At 42.5% G+C, this 19285-nt stretch overlaps 1 protein-coding gene across 4 annotated transcripts in view; it reads left to right on the top strand.

The window, feature by feature from the left end:
* Nucleotides 1-2763: 2763 nt before the first annotated feature.
* The window catches only part of ANAPC1 (anaphase promoting complex subunit 1), a 261021-nt gene continuing 244499 nt past the window's right edge, over nt 2764-19285 (top strand). The window contains exons 1-4 of one of the 4 annotated variants that reach the window (XR_004538746.1): nt 2764-3058; nt 4362-4598; nt 8137-8298; nt 10825-10873. Coding sequence is in view for 3 of the 4 variants with exons in the window: in XM_033936934.1 (XP_033792825.1) it covers nt 4386-4598; nt 8137-8298; nt 10825-10873 (424 nt within the window). In the remaining variant the exon portion in view is untranslated. The remainder of the gene's footprint in view (nt 3059-4361; nt 4599-8136; nt 8299-10824; nt 10874-19285) is intronic. The other 3 variants (XM_033936934.1, XM_033936932.1, XM_033936933.1) reach the window with 3 other exon arrangements.

Raw genomic sequence — 19285 nt, 5'->3', positions numbered from 1 at the left:
TGTCCTGGGATAATGCAACCCTCATAGCTAAGGACCAAGTCCACAGCCTGGAAGTTATATTTGATTTTGACCTGTCGCTTATGAGTCATGTCTCCTCAAGTTGTATCACCCTCTTTCTATTACCTATGCCAACTACAGAAAATTCAAATATACTTCTCCGAAGCAGAATTCACACAATTGCTCTAGACCTTTGTCCTAGTCCGATTGAACTACTGCAATTCACTATTTGTGGGGCTATCTACAAAGAACCTACAATTACAATATGTGCAAAATGCAGCAGTTCGCCTACTGAAAAATTTGAATATTTGTGACCCTCATCATCCCAGCACTGGCTGCCCATCCGAAACCACTGCATCTTCAAAGTGCTGACTCTAGCCTTCAAATTATTTAGAAAAATTATCCCAGCCTATATGTCAGGAAAACTATCAACCTGTCTTTTAGGTTGTCCAAGTGCCACCTTGGGTGGGTTTTTAGATGTGTCCAGATGTCCGGATATACCTAGATATGTCTTCTTTCTGAACTGCCTGGGGCATGGTTCTCCCCCATTTCCCACCTTCTCCTCTGCTGAAATTCAATCTTCAATCCATCCAACAATGTCAGCGAAGTGAGCCTGCCACTGTTAGCCTGCCCCAGAAGCCTTCTCTCTGCAGAGTCCTGCCTATGCACGAACAGGAAGTTGCTGCAGAGAGAAGGCTTCCAGGGCAGGCTTCCAGCAGCAGGCTCACCTTGCTGATGCTGCTGATCAACCTGAAGATTAAATTTTGGTAGAGGAGGTAGGTGGGGGGACAGGGGAGAGCCATACCTTACTCTAGAGTGGGCTGGGGCTGGAGAGAGTCTACGCCACTGGAACCTACTGAGAAATGGGAGGGGGAGAGAAAGTAAGTACCTACGGGGGTGGAGGAGGGGTGGAGAAAAGCACCTGGGGTGTTGGAGGGAGGGAGAGAGAAAGAAGCATCTGTGGGGGTGGGGATTGGAAGGAGGGAGAGAGAGAAGTACTCACAGGGAGAATAGGTTAGAGCAGGGGTGTCAAAGTCCCTCCTTGAGGGCCGCAATCCAGTCGGGTTTTCAGGATTTCCCCCATGAATATGGATGAGATCTATGTGCCTGCACTGCTTTCAATGCATATTCATGGGGGAAATCCTGCAAACCCGACTGGATTGCGGCCCTCGAGGAGGGAGTTTGACACCCCTGGGTTAGAGGGTGAGAGAGAGAACTAAGGAAATGGGGTAAACCGGGGGGGGGGGGGGGGGTCAGGTGCCAGACTAGTGAGAGACAAGGCCAGGGCCAAGTGTGTGGCAGGGGCGGGATCATGTGTCCTCTTTTTTTGACTTCACAAATATGGTAACCGTAGGTTGGGTATCATGTATATCTAATCCCCCTGGTTCTTAGTGTACAGACCAGAGCTCAATAGTGCATATCTACATGACTAGGCAGACTAGATAGGCCATATGGCCTTTATCTGTCTTCATTTTCCTCTTTACATTCCCTGGAGGACTGGGTAAAACAGACCTCACAAATCTTAATCACCTCGGAGGTGAGCAGGATCCGTGAGGTCTGCAGAAGTTAAAACAAGGATCTCTGCGGGGTCCACGTTTTACCCCCTCCCAATTCAAACCACAATGAGAAAAGAAATCAGCAAGTGTAGAAGTTAAAACACAGACCTCCTCCCCCCCCCCCCCCCCGGAACTAAAAATGCATAGCCTTAAAAAGAAAGCATCCGTGGTGCTTTTTTAAAAATTCCCACAGACTTCATGGATCTCGCTCACTCTACGGATCCTCGCTTTAACTCCTGTGGACCTCACAGATCCCGTCGAGAGGTGGTAAGATGAGAAATATTGGATTTACACTAAGAAGAAGGAAGTGTAACCAGAGACTCATGAAATCACCAGACAGCAAAGGTAGGAAAAATGATTTTATTTTAAATTTAGTGATCAAAATGTATCTGTTTTGAGAATTTATATCTGCTGTCTATATTTTGCACTATGGCCCCCTTTTACTAAACCGCGATAGCATTTTTTAGCGCAAGGAGCCTATGAGCATTGGGAGCAGTGCAGCTCCCTGTGCTAAAAACCATTATCGCAGTTTAGTAAAAGGGGAGAGGGTATGTTTGTCTATTTTAGTATAGGTGTTGCTGAGGTGACATTGCATATTTTAGTCATCTGCCTTGACCTCTTTGAAAAAACCCCCCAAATATAAATGACAATTAACATTTTCTCTGTGTACAGCAGGGGTGTCCAACCTGCGGCCCCATGAAGTATTTTGTATGGCCCCGGTCAAGGGCGATGCAGTGTTTTCCTCTGCTACCCCGGGTGTTTACCATCTTGCCAGCTCCCTCCTCTGTCTTACTGCAGAATTTGCGCTGCCCCAGAAACATTTTTTTCGGCCAGTGCGGCCAAAGGGTTGGACACCCCTGGTGTACAGTGTGCTTTGTGGGTTGTTTTTTTTAAAAATTTTATTGTTGGTTGACTTAGTAATTTTAAAAGTAGTTGGCAAGCCAAAAAAAAAAAAAAGTGTGGGCACCCTGATATATAGAGTTAGGGATGGGTGAGGTGAGAGGAGTTGAAAGCACTCTCGAAGAGGTGGGATCTGGGTCTTCTTGAACACTGCCAGAGATGGAGCCCGCCGTAGGGATCCTCGTTCACAGGTCTGAAATGACAAACCGCAGCTGTCAAAACCAAGATAAGCAGATTTTTAAGGGCATGTGGTTAAGATCCGCGAGGTCCGCGTATTACCCAGCACCACCCCCTGGTTTCTCAGTGTGCAGCCGAGAGCTCAACACTCTGCATCCCTTCTCCAGCATGCAGACCAGAGCTCGCTCCAACCCAGGCCCAGCCCTCCGTTCTTCTTGCGTTTGCGCAGTTGTGCACTGTCGCGGTGGCTGACGGGAGATCTAAGATGGCCGCGTGCGTTTGAAGAGCTTTTGGTGGAGCTGTCATCGGACTCGTGCTTGTTTTATGCATTTTCCCCCCGCTTTCTTTGAGCAACACGGGGCTCGCAACTCCCTTCCAGCCTTCCACAGAACCCGGCGTGGCCGCTCTAGACGATTCTTGGCTGGCAGGTGCGTTCGGAGGGGTCCGGGAGTTGCTGATGTGTACCTGGAGGCTCCTGCGTGACCCGGAGTCTTCTTTCGTTAGAGCTTGTGGTGCTGCCGGTACTTGGATTCGGGGGTTAGGGTAGAAATGAGGAAGCACTTCAGTGTTCTCTAAGAATCTCTTTGTAACGCGCTGTAGCGAGTTTTGTCCTTTAGAAATTAGGCGTTGCAGTATTCTCTGTGTATGTGTTGGCAGCTACAAAAGCAAAAATCTCCAGTCACCTAATCTAGGAGGGAGGCATTTTGGCCAGTGCTGGTTTGGAACTTACATAAGCAGTGTGTTTTTTTCAGTTCCTGATTCGATCCATTGAAATAAATTGTAGGTGCCATTGTGCCCCATGAAAAATGTTATCGTAAATCCAGGACTGGTCTGAAATCTCATTATTGGACATGGGTAATTTGGCTGTTCTGTTAAGTTTCTCCTCCAAGGATTATTATTTCATTCAGGTTAAAATGAAGAGTAATTATCCTGAATTTATTTGATTGCATACTGGTTGTGCCCAAGGGTTTTCTATTTTCATTTTCCTTTTGTATCATCCTTCTCAGCAATCTCTTAAACAGAGGGTGCAGTGTTCTCCCAGAACCTTTTGATTGGGCTTACCACCCAACTGATCTTACTGACCACTTAGTCAGAAAACTTAACAGAAAACTTAACAGAAAATTTTATAATATTGTGCATGTAATATTCATGTCATCCAGCTGCCTTTGAGTGGATGCGTGAGATTGTTGCCGGTATAATGATCAGGCTTCTAACAGTGTCTTAATTACCATCTTTTTAGATAAGAGACATATGTGACAAATTGTACTCCATTGGAAACAAGACCCCTGAGGCAGGCCTTATGGCCGAAACATATACGTCGGGTCTTAACAGTGAATAAACAGATTGAGCATCACAGGTTACCTCTTTTGTTCTACCTTGAGGAGGTAGAATCTCCTGTATTTGTGTATCGCAGTGGTTAAAGATGCAGCCTCAACACCCTGAGGTTGTGGGTTCAAAACTGCGCTGCTCCTTGTGACCCTGGGCAAGTTATCTAATCCCCCCATTGTCCCAGGTACATTAGATAGATTGTGAGCCTGCTAGGACAGACAGGGAAAAAGGCTTGAGTAGATCGTTTTGAGCTCCTCTGGGAGAATGGTATAGAAAACTAAATGAATGAATAAGTAAATAAATAGGAAGTGTGAATGGATTATTGGGTATCTTCAGAACCTTAATTTTCATGCTTCATCTTTGGATTGTCTTATTTCACATACCTGTTGTATTTTGTTGCAGAAATAATGTTGATATTTGGACCCCATGTCGAACGTCTATGAAGAGAAGGTAACAATGATTGCAGCAGGGGATTTGCAGGAGTTTGTTCCTTTTGGCCGTGAGCATAGCAGGCATCACCCTAATGCCTTGAACCTTCAGCTCCGGCAGCTGCAGCCAGCATCTGAGCTGTGGTCTTCTGATGGAGCTGCTGGCTTGGTTGGATCCCTGCGGGAATTCACAATCCATGACAAGCAGAAGGTAGGAGCAGTGATTTATTTCAGTCCTATGTAGCTACTGCTGCACTGGCTGTCTGAAAAGTAAAAATCATACAATTAACATCACTTGTACTAGGACTGGCTTACTCCATAATGACCCTTCATGTCATCTATGGCATCACACAATGTATGAAGCAATCCAAAATCTGTTTGCTGTTCCATTTGTGTCTCTTTGAGATATGGTTGCTCCCAAAGATACATAGGAATTACAGGGGAGTAGCTAAAAATGTCAGAATATGAATTGAAATTTAAAGATTTTAATCAATACTTTGTGACAGTTACTGTTTGCCTTTTGTGTTCTGGAAACTCTGCATAGCATCAGCTGGATACAGCTCTCTTTTTAAGGGCTAAAATATATCCATATTATGAGGCTCATAATCAAAACTGAAATATGTCTAAAAACCTGCCCAAGTCAGCACTTGGATGATCTAAAAGACAGATCGTTTAAATGCTGATAATTGAAATGGCTTTTTAGACATATCCAGGGACTTTTTAGGCCTTTGAATGCTGCTGTGTGCCCAGAACTTAAAGGGGCATTTTTGGAGGAGTGGTTAGGGCAGGATATGGGCCGACCTAGACTTAGTTGTCCTGTAGGGATAATTGAAGGTTTGATGAGACTGCCTAGATGGAAGTTATACGTTGTGACTTAAATAATGTAAAGACATAAGTATTCAAAAGGTATCCAAAGTGATCAGATAACCACTGAAGAGACAAAGTAAAGACCCCCATACACTCCCCCCATGTTCACTTACCCTGTCACACCCTCACAAAATTCAGAATAAAAACGTACATACCTGCCTCTGGAACATCAGCACCTGGCATAGGAAAGCCTAGAAGAGATGCACAAAGGTAGCTTAAGTAGTCTGGGGGGTGGGTTATTGAACCATAGAGAGGAGGACCCAGGCCCAAAAGCCACTTTAGCTACTACATCAATGGTGGAAAATGTAAGCCCACCAAAACACTACTGTACTGTCATATAGATGGCATCTGCAGTCATAAGGGCTATTGGGGTTGTAGACAGGTGGGTATAGTTTGGAGGGCTCACCATGACCTATAAGGGAGTTGTGAGATGTTTGTGGCACCCTTTTTGTGAAGGACACAGCCGTGCCCTTTGAGGTGCCCTGCTGCTCTGTTGTCATCTCTGGGTGGCCAGTCCATCACAATGCTGCCCTCTCCCACGTCCAAAAGGTCTTGTTCTGGTTGTTTCAGACTTGGACGAATTTTTGGTCGAGAATATGGTATAAAAATAGATGTACTGGTGGTCTGGACAATCAAGCACCTGGACGTACAGATAGATGATTTTTTTGAAAAAAAAAGTTTTGGATGTACTTTTCGAGAATGGACATTTTGCCACTGCCGACTTTGATTGACTTTGATGGAGACTTTGGTAGATGGAACCTAAGCAGAGTACCAGGTAGAGCTTTAGGTTCTGGTCCAGCAATAGCTAAGAAGAAGGAAAATTTAAATAAAGTCAGTAATTTAAAGAGTGGGTAGGGTTGGGCAGACTGGATGGACCATTCAGGTCTTTATCTGCCATCATCTACTATGTTACTATGTTGTAGGCAGTGCTATTGGTGATACCTAATAGTTTGAGAGGCAGTTGCTTCAGGTGATGATATCTCTGTGGCTTAGGTTTCCTTCAATCTTTCTCTCTTAATCCCTTGCCTGCTACCCTTCTAGTTAGCTCCTATCCTCACCCTGCAGAAATTAGTTACCCTACCGGTCTGCATTATAGATTTGTCAAGGAGCTTGAGCTGTGTAGTAGCCATATTTCAGCACAGGAGTATCAGTCTAAAGCTCAAGTCTTTCAACACTGTGATGGGCATGATAAAAAAAAATGTGTACCTCAATTAATTTCCACACTTGTCCTGACTTGACAGATGTAAGGTTCACTATCTAATCTCATAATTTCTGATGCAGAAGTTGTTTCCATGCCTGCATAATTAGACGCTGTTCATAAGCATATTCTTCTTGAGTGTTTTCTAGCCAAAGTTAACTCTGGCTATGTGTTAAATCGAGACTATGTACTTGTAATTTAATTATTTCTTAATTTATCTTGGTGCATTCACTACTATATGATTTTCTAACAAAACCTTTCAGATCAGTGTGTTTAGTTTTTTTTCAGCTGCATGCCTTCTGCACCTTTGTGCTCTCTCTCTCTTCAGCACATTAAGCCTTAGCTTTCTCACCAAAACCTTACTGTCTGCTTCTTCCCTAGTGGTGTTGTCCATACAGACATGAACCTTTTTATTCACTTGATTGCTAGTAGAGAATCCAGTCTACTCTACCTGCTCGGCAGGACACTCACCACACAAGAAAAATAGTTTTACTTTGCTTTGTTCTGTTTAATACAGTAATTATTGGCAGTAATTTTCTGGTAAGGGTAAAGGCATTTTTTAGGAATTCCATATCAGCAGTGTTTAGTCAGAGGGCAAAAACCCTTGTTTTTAATTTCCCCAATCCTAAGAGCAATTTCTGTTTTTTTTAGATTTTTTTGGGATATAGCTCATGGTTTTTCCTCTGTAGTTCAAGGTGAGTTCTATTCAGATACAGTAGGATATTTCCTATCCGAGGACTTACATCTAAGTTTGTACCTAAGAGTAAAGTGACTTGCCCAAGATCTCAAAGAGCAGCAGTGTGATTTTAACTTGACTTTGCAGGTTCTCAGCCAGCTGTTCTAATCGACAGTCTACAACTCTGCTGGATGAATACAAGTTAGGCTAGCAAAAGTCGCCAGTGCCAGTGCAAATAACAGCAGGAAAGCGAGTATCTCCACATTGAAATTCTCTGCAGTGGAAAAAAAATCCATTTCTTTTTTAATTCCCTGACGATGCTTTAAATATGTATTGATACCTGTTTCATCTTTTGGTTCCTGGTTCTACCTGGTGTTTGTCTTGCTCTGGGCCTAGTCTCTCCATCCACACTGTTGTCCAGAGTAGATCCTCTATCAATCTCCTTAGGACTGTTAACTAACTTCCCCTTACTGTCTTGAATTGCCATAATAATTCTCAATCCTAATTGAGACCTTTTCAATGATGCTAGCAACTTCCCAGTTTCTATTGCTAAACCCATACAACTTAGAATTAATCAGGGATTTTTTAGCCTGCTGATTGAGTAATGACTGAAGAGCTGGGCCTAAATCCTGTAGCTTCCTGTGTGGGCTTAGTGCATCAAAAAGGCTTACTGTAGGATGCTAATTGTATGATATTTATTTAAATATTTTTGGGAGAGAGCAGGGAATGAGCAAAGATGCTAACATCTAGTGCATTCACATTAGTGTATGCTAACTGATAGTGTTTGCTGGTCCTGTACACTGATGGAAAAATTAGCATGATACTGGAGAAATAATAATACAAAAAGAGGTCTTATTTTATAGCTGTGATAAGAATGGGCTTAGCATGTAGGGAAAGTCCTGCATTAGGATGTGCTAAACCCATTTTATACCCAGTGTCCACTTTATGATCTGAGCGATTTGTGGGACTGTGTAGGATTGATAACTCTTTCTTCGGTCTTTGACTCAGGAAAGCTGGCTCTTGAGAAAAGGTATCAGTGAGCTTGGGGAAGAGATGGAGTATGATGAAGAGCTATATGTAACTGGAAACATGGCCATTTGGAGCAAAGGAAGTAAGAGCCAGGCTTCTGCTGTATATAAAGCTTTCACTGTGGACAGCCCAGTATTACAGGTATAGTGAGCTTAAAGATGTTACTGTGTCTGCACTGCTATTCTTATTGTTCTGTTGGGTTCTCCAGAGATTTCTTGCATTCAGCTATAAAACCTGATCTTAGTTTCTTTCTTTTACGTGATCAAAGCTATTTAGGAATTTGTAATAGAGTGTTACTCCTGCTTATTTTCTTTGTTTTGGAATATTATTTTACCAGTTTATCTAAAGGCATCCACAATACTGAAAATGTAACAGATAGGTATAGAATAGGGTTGACCATCATCTAGTGCTTCACTCTTGAGCAATGGCTTCACATGAATTTGGGAATCTCCCTTCTTCCATAGATCTGTTGACTATCTTACTCGGTAGCAGTGCTACTTTAGGAGCTCACCCTTTCACGATCAGGGATGAACATGGGTGTGTTCGAGTAGGTATAAGCTTTGTCAAGGGACAAGATACCTCTTCCACACTAACTTTTGAGAAGACTGACCATTCCTCTTCTCCTCCCTCTAGCACATTATAATATTCTCCTACTGTAGTCTTCACAGTGTGGCCCTTCTCAAAACTTTCCATCTTTTGGATATGGAAATCAGGAAAAGCATTAGCATCCGGTCTTTCCTTATCATTCATATCAGTGTACCTGTTCACTACAAATTCAACAGTCTGAAATAAATCCTTTGGGAATAATTAGTCGAGAGAGAGCTGGCTGCATGACTGGTAAGGGGTTGGGGAGAATAAGCTGCTTTGTGCCTTCACCAGTTTATTCCCAGTCACCCCTTACAAGTTGAGCATGAAGAGGAAGTGAGTGTGTTGGGGGGGGGGGAAGTGGGGGAGAGAGCATGGGGTGACAAACTTTGAGTGGTATAATTTAATGAAAATACTGGATTGTACAATTCTAGATAAGAATTAGCAAAAATATTTACATTTTGACAGACTTGCAAAATTTGCAAATTTTGATCACAGAATATGAAATTTTTTGCACAGAATTCTGCCAGGAGCAATACAGATACTTTCTCTATCAGCTTGGCCTTCTCTATCTATTTGAATGCTGAATGAGTGACCCTTAATAAGGGGAAACAGGAAGAAATGGCCTCTGTATTCCTAAGGTGCCCTAACATTGGGTTTCCTATTTTTTGAGGCCTCTTTCTAATCCTCCTAATGATCCCCTTTTGAACATTTTGCCCCTTAACTCTGATGGTGTACCTAGCTTCCTCTTGATCTGTTTCTTTTAACTGCAGCTGTTTACTGTTTATTTTTCTTAATTTGCTTCCAGTTTACATCTCTCGGTGCTAAACGCTGGAAAGAGATACCAGGAAAGGCTGCCAAAATTAATAAGTTTTCTGCTTTTTCTTAAACCGTATTAAAGATTTCTCCTTTTGAATTTCTACGGAAAGGGCGTTCCATAAAACCAGAGCAAGGTAAAAGACTGCCCCGCTCCGTGTCGCCTACAGTTGAGTACATTTAACTATGGGCACCTGAAGACAAAGACTGAAGCTGGATCGCAAGGTGCGCGTTGGGACATATGGTGTTATTAAGCGCACGCAAGGTGACAGGAATACCCATATATATCAACTTACATCTTTGCTAGGGCCTAATCTTTTCTTCGTATCCCTTGCTTGATGCTTCCTCATTTACTTTGCCTGGGCTACCTTTGGTGGATCCCCTTCTTGCATTGCCTTAGGACTCCATTCTTCAACTGTTGGATTTTTACCTCCAGTTGGACCCTGCCAGCTGCTCTATCAGGTGATCAGTTTTTGTTTCTCCAGGCTTATACCTCACTGCTTCTCTACTGCAGCAGTTCTTGGGTCTCCTGTACCTGAGTTCTCAATTGTATTACTTCCAGTTCCAGGGTTTTAGCCTGGGTTAAATGAAACCTTATTTCATCCTAAGTAAAGGGGCAAAGAGTCAAGGATTTGATATGTCACCTTTCTGTGGGTACAATCAAAGTGATTTACATAATCTGTCTCTAGTGGGCTTACAATCTAAGCTATAGGCTGTAGGCTTCTGTTTCTGTCTAGCAATTCAAACCCCTAAGCGCCACCTCTTTTTAAGTTTGGCTTATCTTTTTTTCTTGCCTGCTGAATCTTTTTTAACTTTTTCTTTCTATGACAATTCCCTTTCTCCAAGAGTCAAATCCTGACCTTGCAACCATGAAGCCCTCCATATACAAATAATGTATTAAGTTTTCAAGCTATCCACAGTATTGTTTAGTAAAGGTCTTCTGAGTAGAATATGGGCAAACAGTCCTTAGCTTTGACATTAGAATACTGATAGACTTCCGGCTGCATCAGGCTAAATATGGAAGCTAAACAGTCTAGCACTCTCCATCTGTTGGCAGGACTCGAGGAAAGGCAATTTATCGAGTATATTTGAACCTCCTGCTTAATGTTTTTGAAGTTTTACTCTTGTTAACTGGAACCCTTCCTTTTCTGGCATTCATTAGAAAGATCTTGTCCAGCTATTAAGTGACTTCATGAGGAGCTAATCTTAGATGGGTGAATAACCTCTAGTGAGTCATGATATTGATGTTTGTTTCCTTTTTCGTAGGCTCTTTGGTGTGATTTCACCATACAAGATAAATCTGAAAAAGCAGAAGGTGAGTTTAATTCTATTGTACACATCTATACTACATGACCTTGTTAGCTAGGAAGAGATTCTGTATGGGTAGACTTGGACAAAAACTGAAGACCCTGAAGGCTGAGCTTGAAAACTCTACTTGATTATATTTACCTCAGTTGATAAAATGACCATAGCCACATGTGGCACAAAATTCAAATTGGTAACCAGAAATTTCACAAGTGTGTAGCCCTCCAGAATCCCTCTTATATTCCATCCATATAGAATTCTCAAGAACCACCAGTTTGTGTGCACTTTTGTGACCTTAAAAAGGGAAATATGGGCTTTTCTTTTGAAAAAGTGTTTTTGTTGGCATTGTAATTTACTACAAAAGTACTGCTAATCCAGAAAGATTGGTATGACTCTTTCACCACAATTTTTTTTTTTTTTTATTAAATAAGCTTAAAAAAGTATTGTAAACATACTTGGCATATAGTGAAATAGAAACATGACTTCAGATAAAGGCCAAATGGCCCATCTAGTCTGCCCATCCACAGTAACCGAGATCCCAAGTGCCTATCCCAGATCCTCTTGAATTCAGGCACAGTCTTTGTCTCCACTACCTCTTCCAGGAGACTGTTCCACGCAATTACCACCCTTTTTGTAAAAAAGTATTTCCTCAGATTACTCTGGAGCCTATCACCTCTTAACTTCATCCATGTGCCCTCTCATTGCAGTGTTTCCTTTCAAATGAAAGACTCGACTCATAAGCATTTACATTATGCAGGTATTTAAACATCTCTGTCATATCTCCCCTCTCCTGCCTTTCCTCCAAAGTATTGAGATCTTTAAGTCTGTCCCCATATGCCTTATGATGAAGACCACACACAATTTTAGTAGCCTTCCTCTGGGTCATAAGAATTACCATCTCTGGATCAGACCCTGGGTCCATCAAGTCCGGTGATCCGCACACACGGAAGCCCTGCCAGGAGTACCCTGGCATAGTTTTAGTCCCCATATCACTGTATGCTTCTCAAGGGAGATGTGCATCTAATTTACCCATACACGTATCACTCTATGCCACTCTTAAGGAGATGTGCATCTAGTTTACCCTTAAATCCTAGAATGGTGGATTCTGCAATTACTTCCTCTGGGAGAGCATTCCAGGTGTCCACCACTCGGTGCGTGAAACAGAACTTCCTGATATTCGTCCTGGACCTGTCCCCCCTCAGCTTCAGTCTATGTCCTCTTGTCCGTGTCACATTGGACATTGTAAATAACTGCTTTCCCTGCTCCATTTTGTCGAATCCTTTCAGTATTTTGAAAGTCTCGATCAGATCCCCTCGCAGTCTCCTCTTCTCAAGGGAAAACAACCCCAGTATCCTAAGTCGTTCCTCGTAGTCCAGGTTCTCCATACCTTTCAGTAGCTTCGTTGTTCGTCTCTGCACCCTCTCTAGCAGTTTTATATCCTTCTTTAGGTATGGAGACCAATGCTGGACGCAGTATTCCAGGTGTGGTCTGACCATGGCTCTATAGAGCGGTATTATAACTTTCTCTGATCTACTCGTAATTCCCTTCTTTATCATGCCTAGCATTCTATTTGCTTTCTTCGCCGCTGCTGCACATTGTGCCGACGGTTTCAGGGTCCTATCTATCAGTACACCCAGGTCCTTTTCCTGTTCGGTCTTTCCCAGAGTTACACCTGACATACTATACTTGTGATCTTTATTTTTTCTGCCTAAATGCATCACTTTGCATTATTCCACATTAAAATTCATCTGCCATTTATCTGCCCACTTCTCCAATTGATTCAAGTCGCTCTGGAGTTCCTCGCTGTCCTTCTGCAATCTGATTGCCCAGCATAGCTTTGTGTTGTCTGCAAACTTGATGATTTCACTGGATGTTCCTTCTTCCAGGTCATTTATGAAAATATTAAATAAGATGGGTTCAAGTTCCGAGCCCTGGGGTACACCACTAGTCACTTTTTCCCATTCTGAGAACTTCCCATTTATGCCCACTCTCTGTTTTCTGTTCTCTAGCCATTTGCCTATCCATCTTAGTATATCTCCCTCTATTCCATGGCCTTGTAATTTCCTGAGAAGTCTTACATGTGGAACCTTTCTGAAAGTCCAAGTATACAATATCCACCTGTTCTCCACTATCAATTTGTCTGTTCACTGTCTAAAAAAATTGAAGTAGGTTTGTCAAACATGGTGCCGGACTATGCTATTTTTGATCAGCGCCTCAACCATCTTTCCAGGGACAGACATGAGACTCACAGGTCTGTAGTTGCCTGGCACTCCTCTTGATCCTTTTTTAAATATCGGCGTGATGTTCGCTATCTTCCAGTCATCCGGTATCTGTCCTGTTTTGATTGACAGGTTGGCAAGTTTTTGCAATAGTTCTCCAATTTCAAATTTCAGTTCTTTTAGGACTCTTGGATGAATTCCATCCGGTCCAGGAGGTTTATCACTTTTAAGTTTGTTAATCTGGTGATAAATCTGGTCCAAGTCCACTTCTACTGTGGTGAGGCTGTCCTGTACGACTCCCTTGAACACTTTCACTGTGTCAGGTATTGTTGCGGTGTCTTCCTTTGTAAAGACAGACGCAAAGAAGGAATTCAGTCTGTCTGCAATTTGTTTGTCATCCTTAACGCATCCTTTTCCTCCCAGGTCGTCCAGCGGTCCCACTGCCTCCCATGCGGGTTTTTTCTCTTTTACGTATCTAATAAAGGGCTTGAAATTTTTGGCCTCTCGCGCTATTTTCTCCTCGTGGACCTTTTTGGCAACCCTAACCGCCAATGTGTGACATTTTCTCTGTTTGTTCCAAGCTTCGGATGTTTTCTTGCATTTCCACGTCTTAAAGGAGTCCTTCTTTTCATTTATGGCTTCCTTCACCTCTTTGGTAAGCCACGACGGCTCTCTTTTGCCTTTGGGTCGACTATGGAATACTGCCAGTTTTTTGTTATATTAACAGGTATGATACTATATTGTATTGGCTAAACATCTGCTTACTGAAACTGGTCTTTTATTGGGCAGTGTTACCATGAGCCTTCATTTACAGCTCCCAGGTGTATTTTCCCTTTATTTATTTATTTTTAAAAATTGCTATCCTGCTTATATCCTAAGATACAGGACGTCCGGCTGCCTGCCTTCGTGTCCTCAGGGTCCAAGAAGAGTGACAAAATCTTGAGACTTCTGGATGTTCGCAGAATGTTACTTTGTTATCTGGCAGCCACAATTGAGTTCCACTGTTCTAGCAGGTTCTACCTGCTGGGGCTGCCCGGTTTCAAAAGCGACCATTTCAAGATGGATTCGTTTAGCCATTTCTTCAACTTATATCGGGAGCAGGAAGCAACCTCCTGTCTCCACATGGATGCATTACACTAGGGGAATAGCATCCTCCAGGGCGAAGTCTAGAGCAGTTTTCCCCTAAGGAAATTTTCAGAGTGGCCACATGGTCCTCCCTCCATACTTTCACAAAGTTTTATAGTGTGGATGTAGTGGCTAAATTGGATACTGCGTTTAGGTCTTCAGTACTTTCTGCAGGCTCATCTGTCCTGCCCTAGATTCAGAGGACTGCTTTGATACATCCCAAGTGTTCAAGAATGATGTGCCTATTGCACTAGAAAGGAAGATTAGGTGCTTATCTTGATAATCTTTCTAGTAAATAAGCATGTCATTCTTGAAGTCTGCCCTGTCAGATGTTCTTTAGCCTGCTTACTGTCTCAGACATGTCTGATTGCAAGATATCTTGTTTCTATCCAGCAAGATCAAGGATAGAGGAGACCATGGCTATCACAAAGGGATCAAGGAGTATCATCCAGAGCTCCAGTTTGCATTAAGGTAGGTGGCTTGTTTGTTCCACTTCGTTCATGATTATTTCGTGTTAAATGTTTTGAGACGAGCATCTTGCGACCAGGTTCAAGAATGATGTGCCTATTTATTAGAATTAAAATAATCAGGGTAAGTACCTAATCTTCCTGTCTTTGCTTCCAGAAACAGTATATTTTTACTGTATATGTAGAGTAAGTCACAAGACATTTATAGGGAATTCTTAAGACAAACCTGGCTCCATGAAACCAGCTGTTGCCTCATTTGAAGAAATTTCTTGCTATGTTCTTGTGTATTCTTAATCACAAAATATCCATATATTTTGAAACTATAATTCATTAATAGACAAAAACTTTTTATAGTTCAAAAAATCTGTATCTTGAAGGAATGATTAAGAAGGGGATCACAAGCAGATCTGAAAAGGTTATCATGCCGTTATACCGGGCCATGGTACGCCCTCCCCACCTGGAATACTGCGTCCAAAACTGGTCGCCGTACATGAGAAAGGACATACCATATATACTCCAATGTAAGTCGATCTGAATATAAGCAGAGACCCCCTTCCCCCCCCAAAAGGAGGAAAAATGGTTGACTCGAATATGTCGGGCAGCTTAAAATTCAGGTGCCCTGCCCTGTCAGGTTCTGCACCCAGCTCCCTTCCCTTCCTCCCCTGTCAGGCATTGCACCCAGCCCCCTTCCTTCCCTCCCTCCTTCCCCTGTCAGGCACTGCACCCAGCTCCCTTCTTGACAGGCGCTGCACCCAGCTCCCTCCCTTGTCAGGCACTGCACCCAGCACCCTTCCCTTCCTCCCTTGTCAGGAATTGCACCCTCCCTCCCCTGTCAGACTCTGCACCCAGCACCCTTCCTTCCCTGTCAGACTCTGCATCCTCCCTCCCAGGCTCTGCACCCTGCTGTCCTCCCTATCCTAGCCTCATACCTTTATTGCTGATCGCCAGTAGAGGTGCAGTGGGCAGATGTGAACTTTCCAAGTTTCTGCCCCGCTGTTAACTGGCTGCCATGAGTGTCTTCAGACGCTGAGAAGCACGAGCAAGTGCGCGATTTGGTGCTGCTGCTCAGTGCTGAGCGACTTCCTTGAATCACGCGCTCTATATTTGATTTTTCAAGAAATGCTGTCAAATATAGACAACCTTGAATTATTTCTTCCAAGTCCTGAATTTGAACCACCCCAGAAGGTTTTTTCTGAAATGTTGAAACTTCGGGTCTAATGATGGACAGGCTTCATTTGGTAACAAAATAACTTTCTCAAAATAACTCTTCAGAAGAATTTGATTAGAAGAAAAGAGTGGATGTTTGAGAAAATTTAAGAATCATAGGTTTGAAAACCTCATTGTATTTTCCAAATATGCCTATTAGTAATTTTCTTGTCATTCACCAAGACGGTTTGATTTTCAGTCCCAGAAAGTGCAGTGTTACCTTTTTGAACCTGATTTTGCAAGGATATTAAGGTATTATCATTTTTCACCACCAATGAACTAAAAATTTAGTTAATGAAGTAAAAGCAGTGTGCAATGAAGGCAAACCTTCCACACTAAAATCTTGTGTAACATTGTGTAGTCTTATCAAAGACTGTGCGGGTCTTCAGAGATTCAAGCAGTGATTGACCCATCAGAACCTGGCAAAATATCCATGCAGATCTTTGGCTGTTGGTCTGGAACCTTTCCCCGCTGTGAAGCAAATCCGGATGCTCTAAACTGCTGAGGGCTATCCTCTCCAGAAGAGATACTGTCTTGCGACACTGACTGCTGCAGCCCTTGTTTGGCCTATGGATCCAATGCAGATAGGGGAGATGCTTCCCATTGATCAGGGTAGTTTCTTCAAAAGATTGTGTAGATCAGCAGTTTAGCAATGGAAAAGGCTTCAATGTTGGTAGCCTTGGCTGTAAGGAGTTGCAAACTCAGAGGGAAAGTGTCTCTACTTCCCCTTACGCTTCTTTCTCTGCTTCCTCTTTCACATCTTCCCTGTTCTTCAGAATGAGAGGTCACAGAGCCTGAACTTTTTGAGGCAGCTCTCACGAGGCAATCTTGGATCACTCTATTCAAAAGCATTTAAGCGATTGGCAAGTCCCGACAGCATACAGCAAGTGCTTTTTAAAAATTATTTATACAATTTTATAATGTATACAACCAAGATTCACTTGTAAAGGAAATTATGAAACATAGTAATACTTGAATGAAAAGAAGAAAGAAAATTAATTCAGTGAGAGAAAGGGGATAGGATTTGATTTACTATTTAATATACTATCTTTCTGTGATTACAATCAAAATGGTTTGCATATTATATACAGCCATTTATGTTGTACCTGGGATAGTGGAGGGTTAGGTGACTTACCCAGAGTTACAAGGAGCTATAGGGGGAATTGAACCCAGTTCCTCTGGCTCTCAGACCACTATACTAACCATTAGGCTACTCCTCCATCCTGTTTACTGTGTTTACATAATCTACAGTCCAGAAAATATTGAACCCCCCTTCCCCATTAATTCAGAGGAAAAAGAAGAAAATGAAGCGCTTGAAAAATCTAGACATTTGTCTACTATAATTAATAATAATAATAATAATAATAATAATAATAACAACAGCTTATATACCACAATACCCTGAAGTTCTATGCGGTTTACAAAGATTAAGCAAAGGTACAAATTGATTGACTTTAAGAGGGGAGGAAGAAAGAGGGTTAATAGGACAGGAAATCCATTTTTGAGGAGAGAGTGATCAATAGAACAAGTTAATCGCTATAGAGGGGAGAGAGAAGAGAGGATCAGTTGTCTAGATACTTTAGGAACAGGTGTGTAATCAGGATGATTCTCCCATAATATTAAGTAACTTATCTCCCAATGGAGAGGAGGATACCAGGATTTTATCACTTAAGAAATAAGACAATTGTGATGGTTCAAAAAATAAATTAAAAAAAACCCAAACGTACCCTTTTGTCAAGCATTTACATAGAAATTTCGGTGACCAGTCAAAAGCGTGCCGGACATTGGCACACCAACAATCCCGCCCTGACATTTGCATGCAGGACAAATGCGCACCGCTACTTTCAGGCCTTCCCCTTTGCGCTATGAGGGGGAACTCCCCCACTACACTTACAAGTCCTTGCACTTCCGCTGGGGATGTTTTCAATGTACTGGGGGGACCTCCCCAGTACACTGAAAACTCTGTCCTCCTTCCTGTTTTCACTCTTCGGGAGTTTTTAGTGTTATGGGGGGATCACCCTCAATGGGAGCACGAGGAGTTGTAAGTGTAGTGGAGGGAGGGTTCCCCCCATACCCCCCCTCAAAACGCAAATGGAAAGGCCTCTAACTGACGGAAGCGGCGGCATGCATTTGTCCTGCTCACAAATGTCAGGGTGGGATTGTCAGCGTGCCAATGTCTGCACTTTTGACGGTATACCGAAATTTCAAGGTAAGTTGTATAACTCCTGGTCTCATTAAAAATACTGTCTCCTTTGGGCCTGGGTAGACCATGCAGCATCTGGAAATACCCAGAGTTTTGTATTAAAAAAACAATTCACAACATCTGAAAAACCTTCTCAATATCATATCACAGTTTAGTTTCAGTAAATACAATAAGTGCTGGCAGTGTAAATGATTTCTTTTTTAATTACTGGCACTTATTGAGACAACATTCAGCTATAAGTCACTATGGACTCCTTTTACTAAGTTGTGCTAATCATTGTCTCCCTTTTTACAAAATTGTAGTGGGTTTTTAGCACCGACCGCCATGGTAACAGCTCTAACACTCCTAGAGTTCGTATGAGTGTCTGAGCTGTTAATGCCGTGGCCAGAGCTAAAAACCATGCTACGGTTTTATAAAAAGGGGGGGTTTGTGTGCTAAATTCTAATGTGCTTATAGCAATAAAATGGGCATCTTAGCATTTAGCATGTTCTAATTGTTAGCATGCGCTAAATCGGTTAGTGCACCTTAGTAAAAAGAGCCCTATGTAGCCAAAGTTGTTTTCAGTTGGAGCAAGGCAAGAAATTATACAGAGAATGGTGATATTTGACCAGTCTAACTTTTATATGTTCAACCTGAATTAAGAAATGTCTTAAATGGACAAGTTATCAGTTTAAAATTATGCCAGCATTTTCAGCTGTCAGGCTTGAACACATAGCCTGGTTGAAAATATGCATAATTTACAGATATAAATATCTATATGCCATTTGTGTTAGTAGTCCCACTGAATATGACCTCTCTATGCACTACAGGAGAATGTGGTGCAGTGGTAGAGCTACAGCCTCAGCACCCTGAGGTTGTAGGTTCAAACCCCGTGCTGCTCCTTGTGACCCTGGGTAAGTCACTTAATCCCCCACTATCCCAGTTACATTAGAGTGAGTGTGAGCCCACTGGGACAGATAGGGAAAATGCTTTGTGTATGGCCGTTTGGAGGAGGATGGGCAGGGGAGGGCTTCAATGGCTGGGAGGGTGTAGATGGGCTGGAGTAAGTCTTAACAGAGATTTCGGCAGTTGGAACCCAAGCACAGTACCGGGTAAAGCTTTGGATTCTCGCCCAGAAATAGCTAAGAAGAAAAAAAAAAATAATAATTTAAATTGAATCAGATTGGGCAGACTGGATGGACCATTCGGGTCTTTATCTGCCG

This window comes from Geotrypetes seraphini, chromosome 3, assembly GCF_902459505.1.
Source record: "Geotrypetes seraphini chromosome 3, aGeoSer1.1, whole genome shotgun sequence".
Classification (NCBI taxonomy): domain Eukaryota; kingdom Metazoa; phylum Chordata; class Amphibia; order Gymnophiona; family Dermophiidae; genus Geotrypetes; species Geotrypetes seraphini.
The sequence above is the reverse complement of the archived record's forward strand: the minus strand, read 5'-3'. Positions and strand labels throughout refer to the sequence as shown.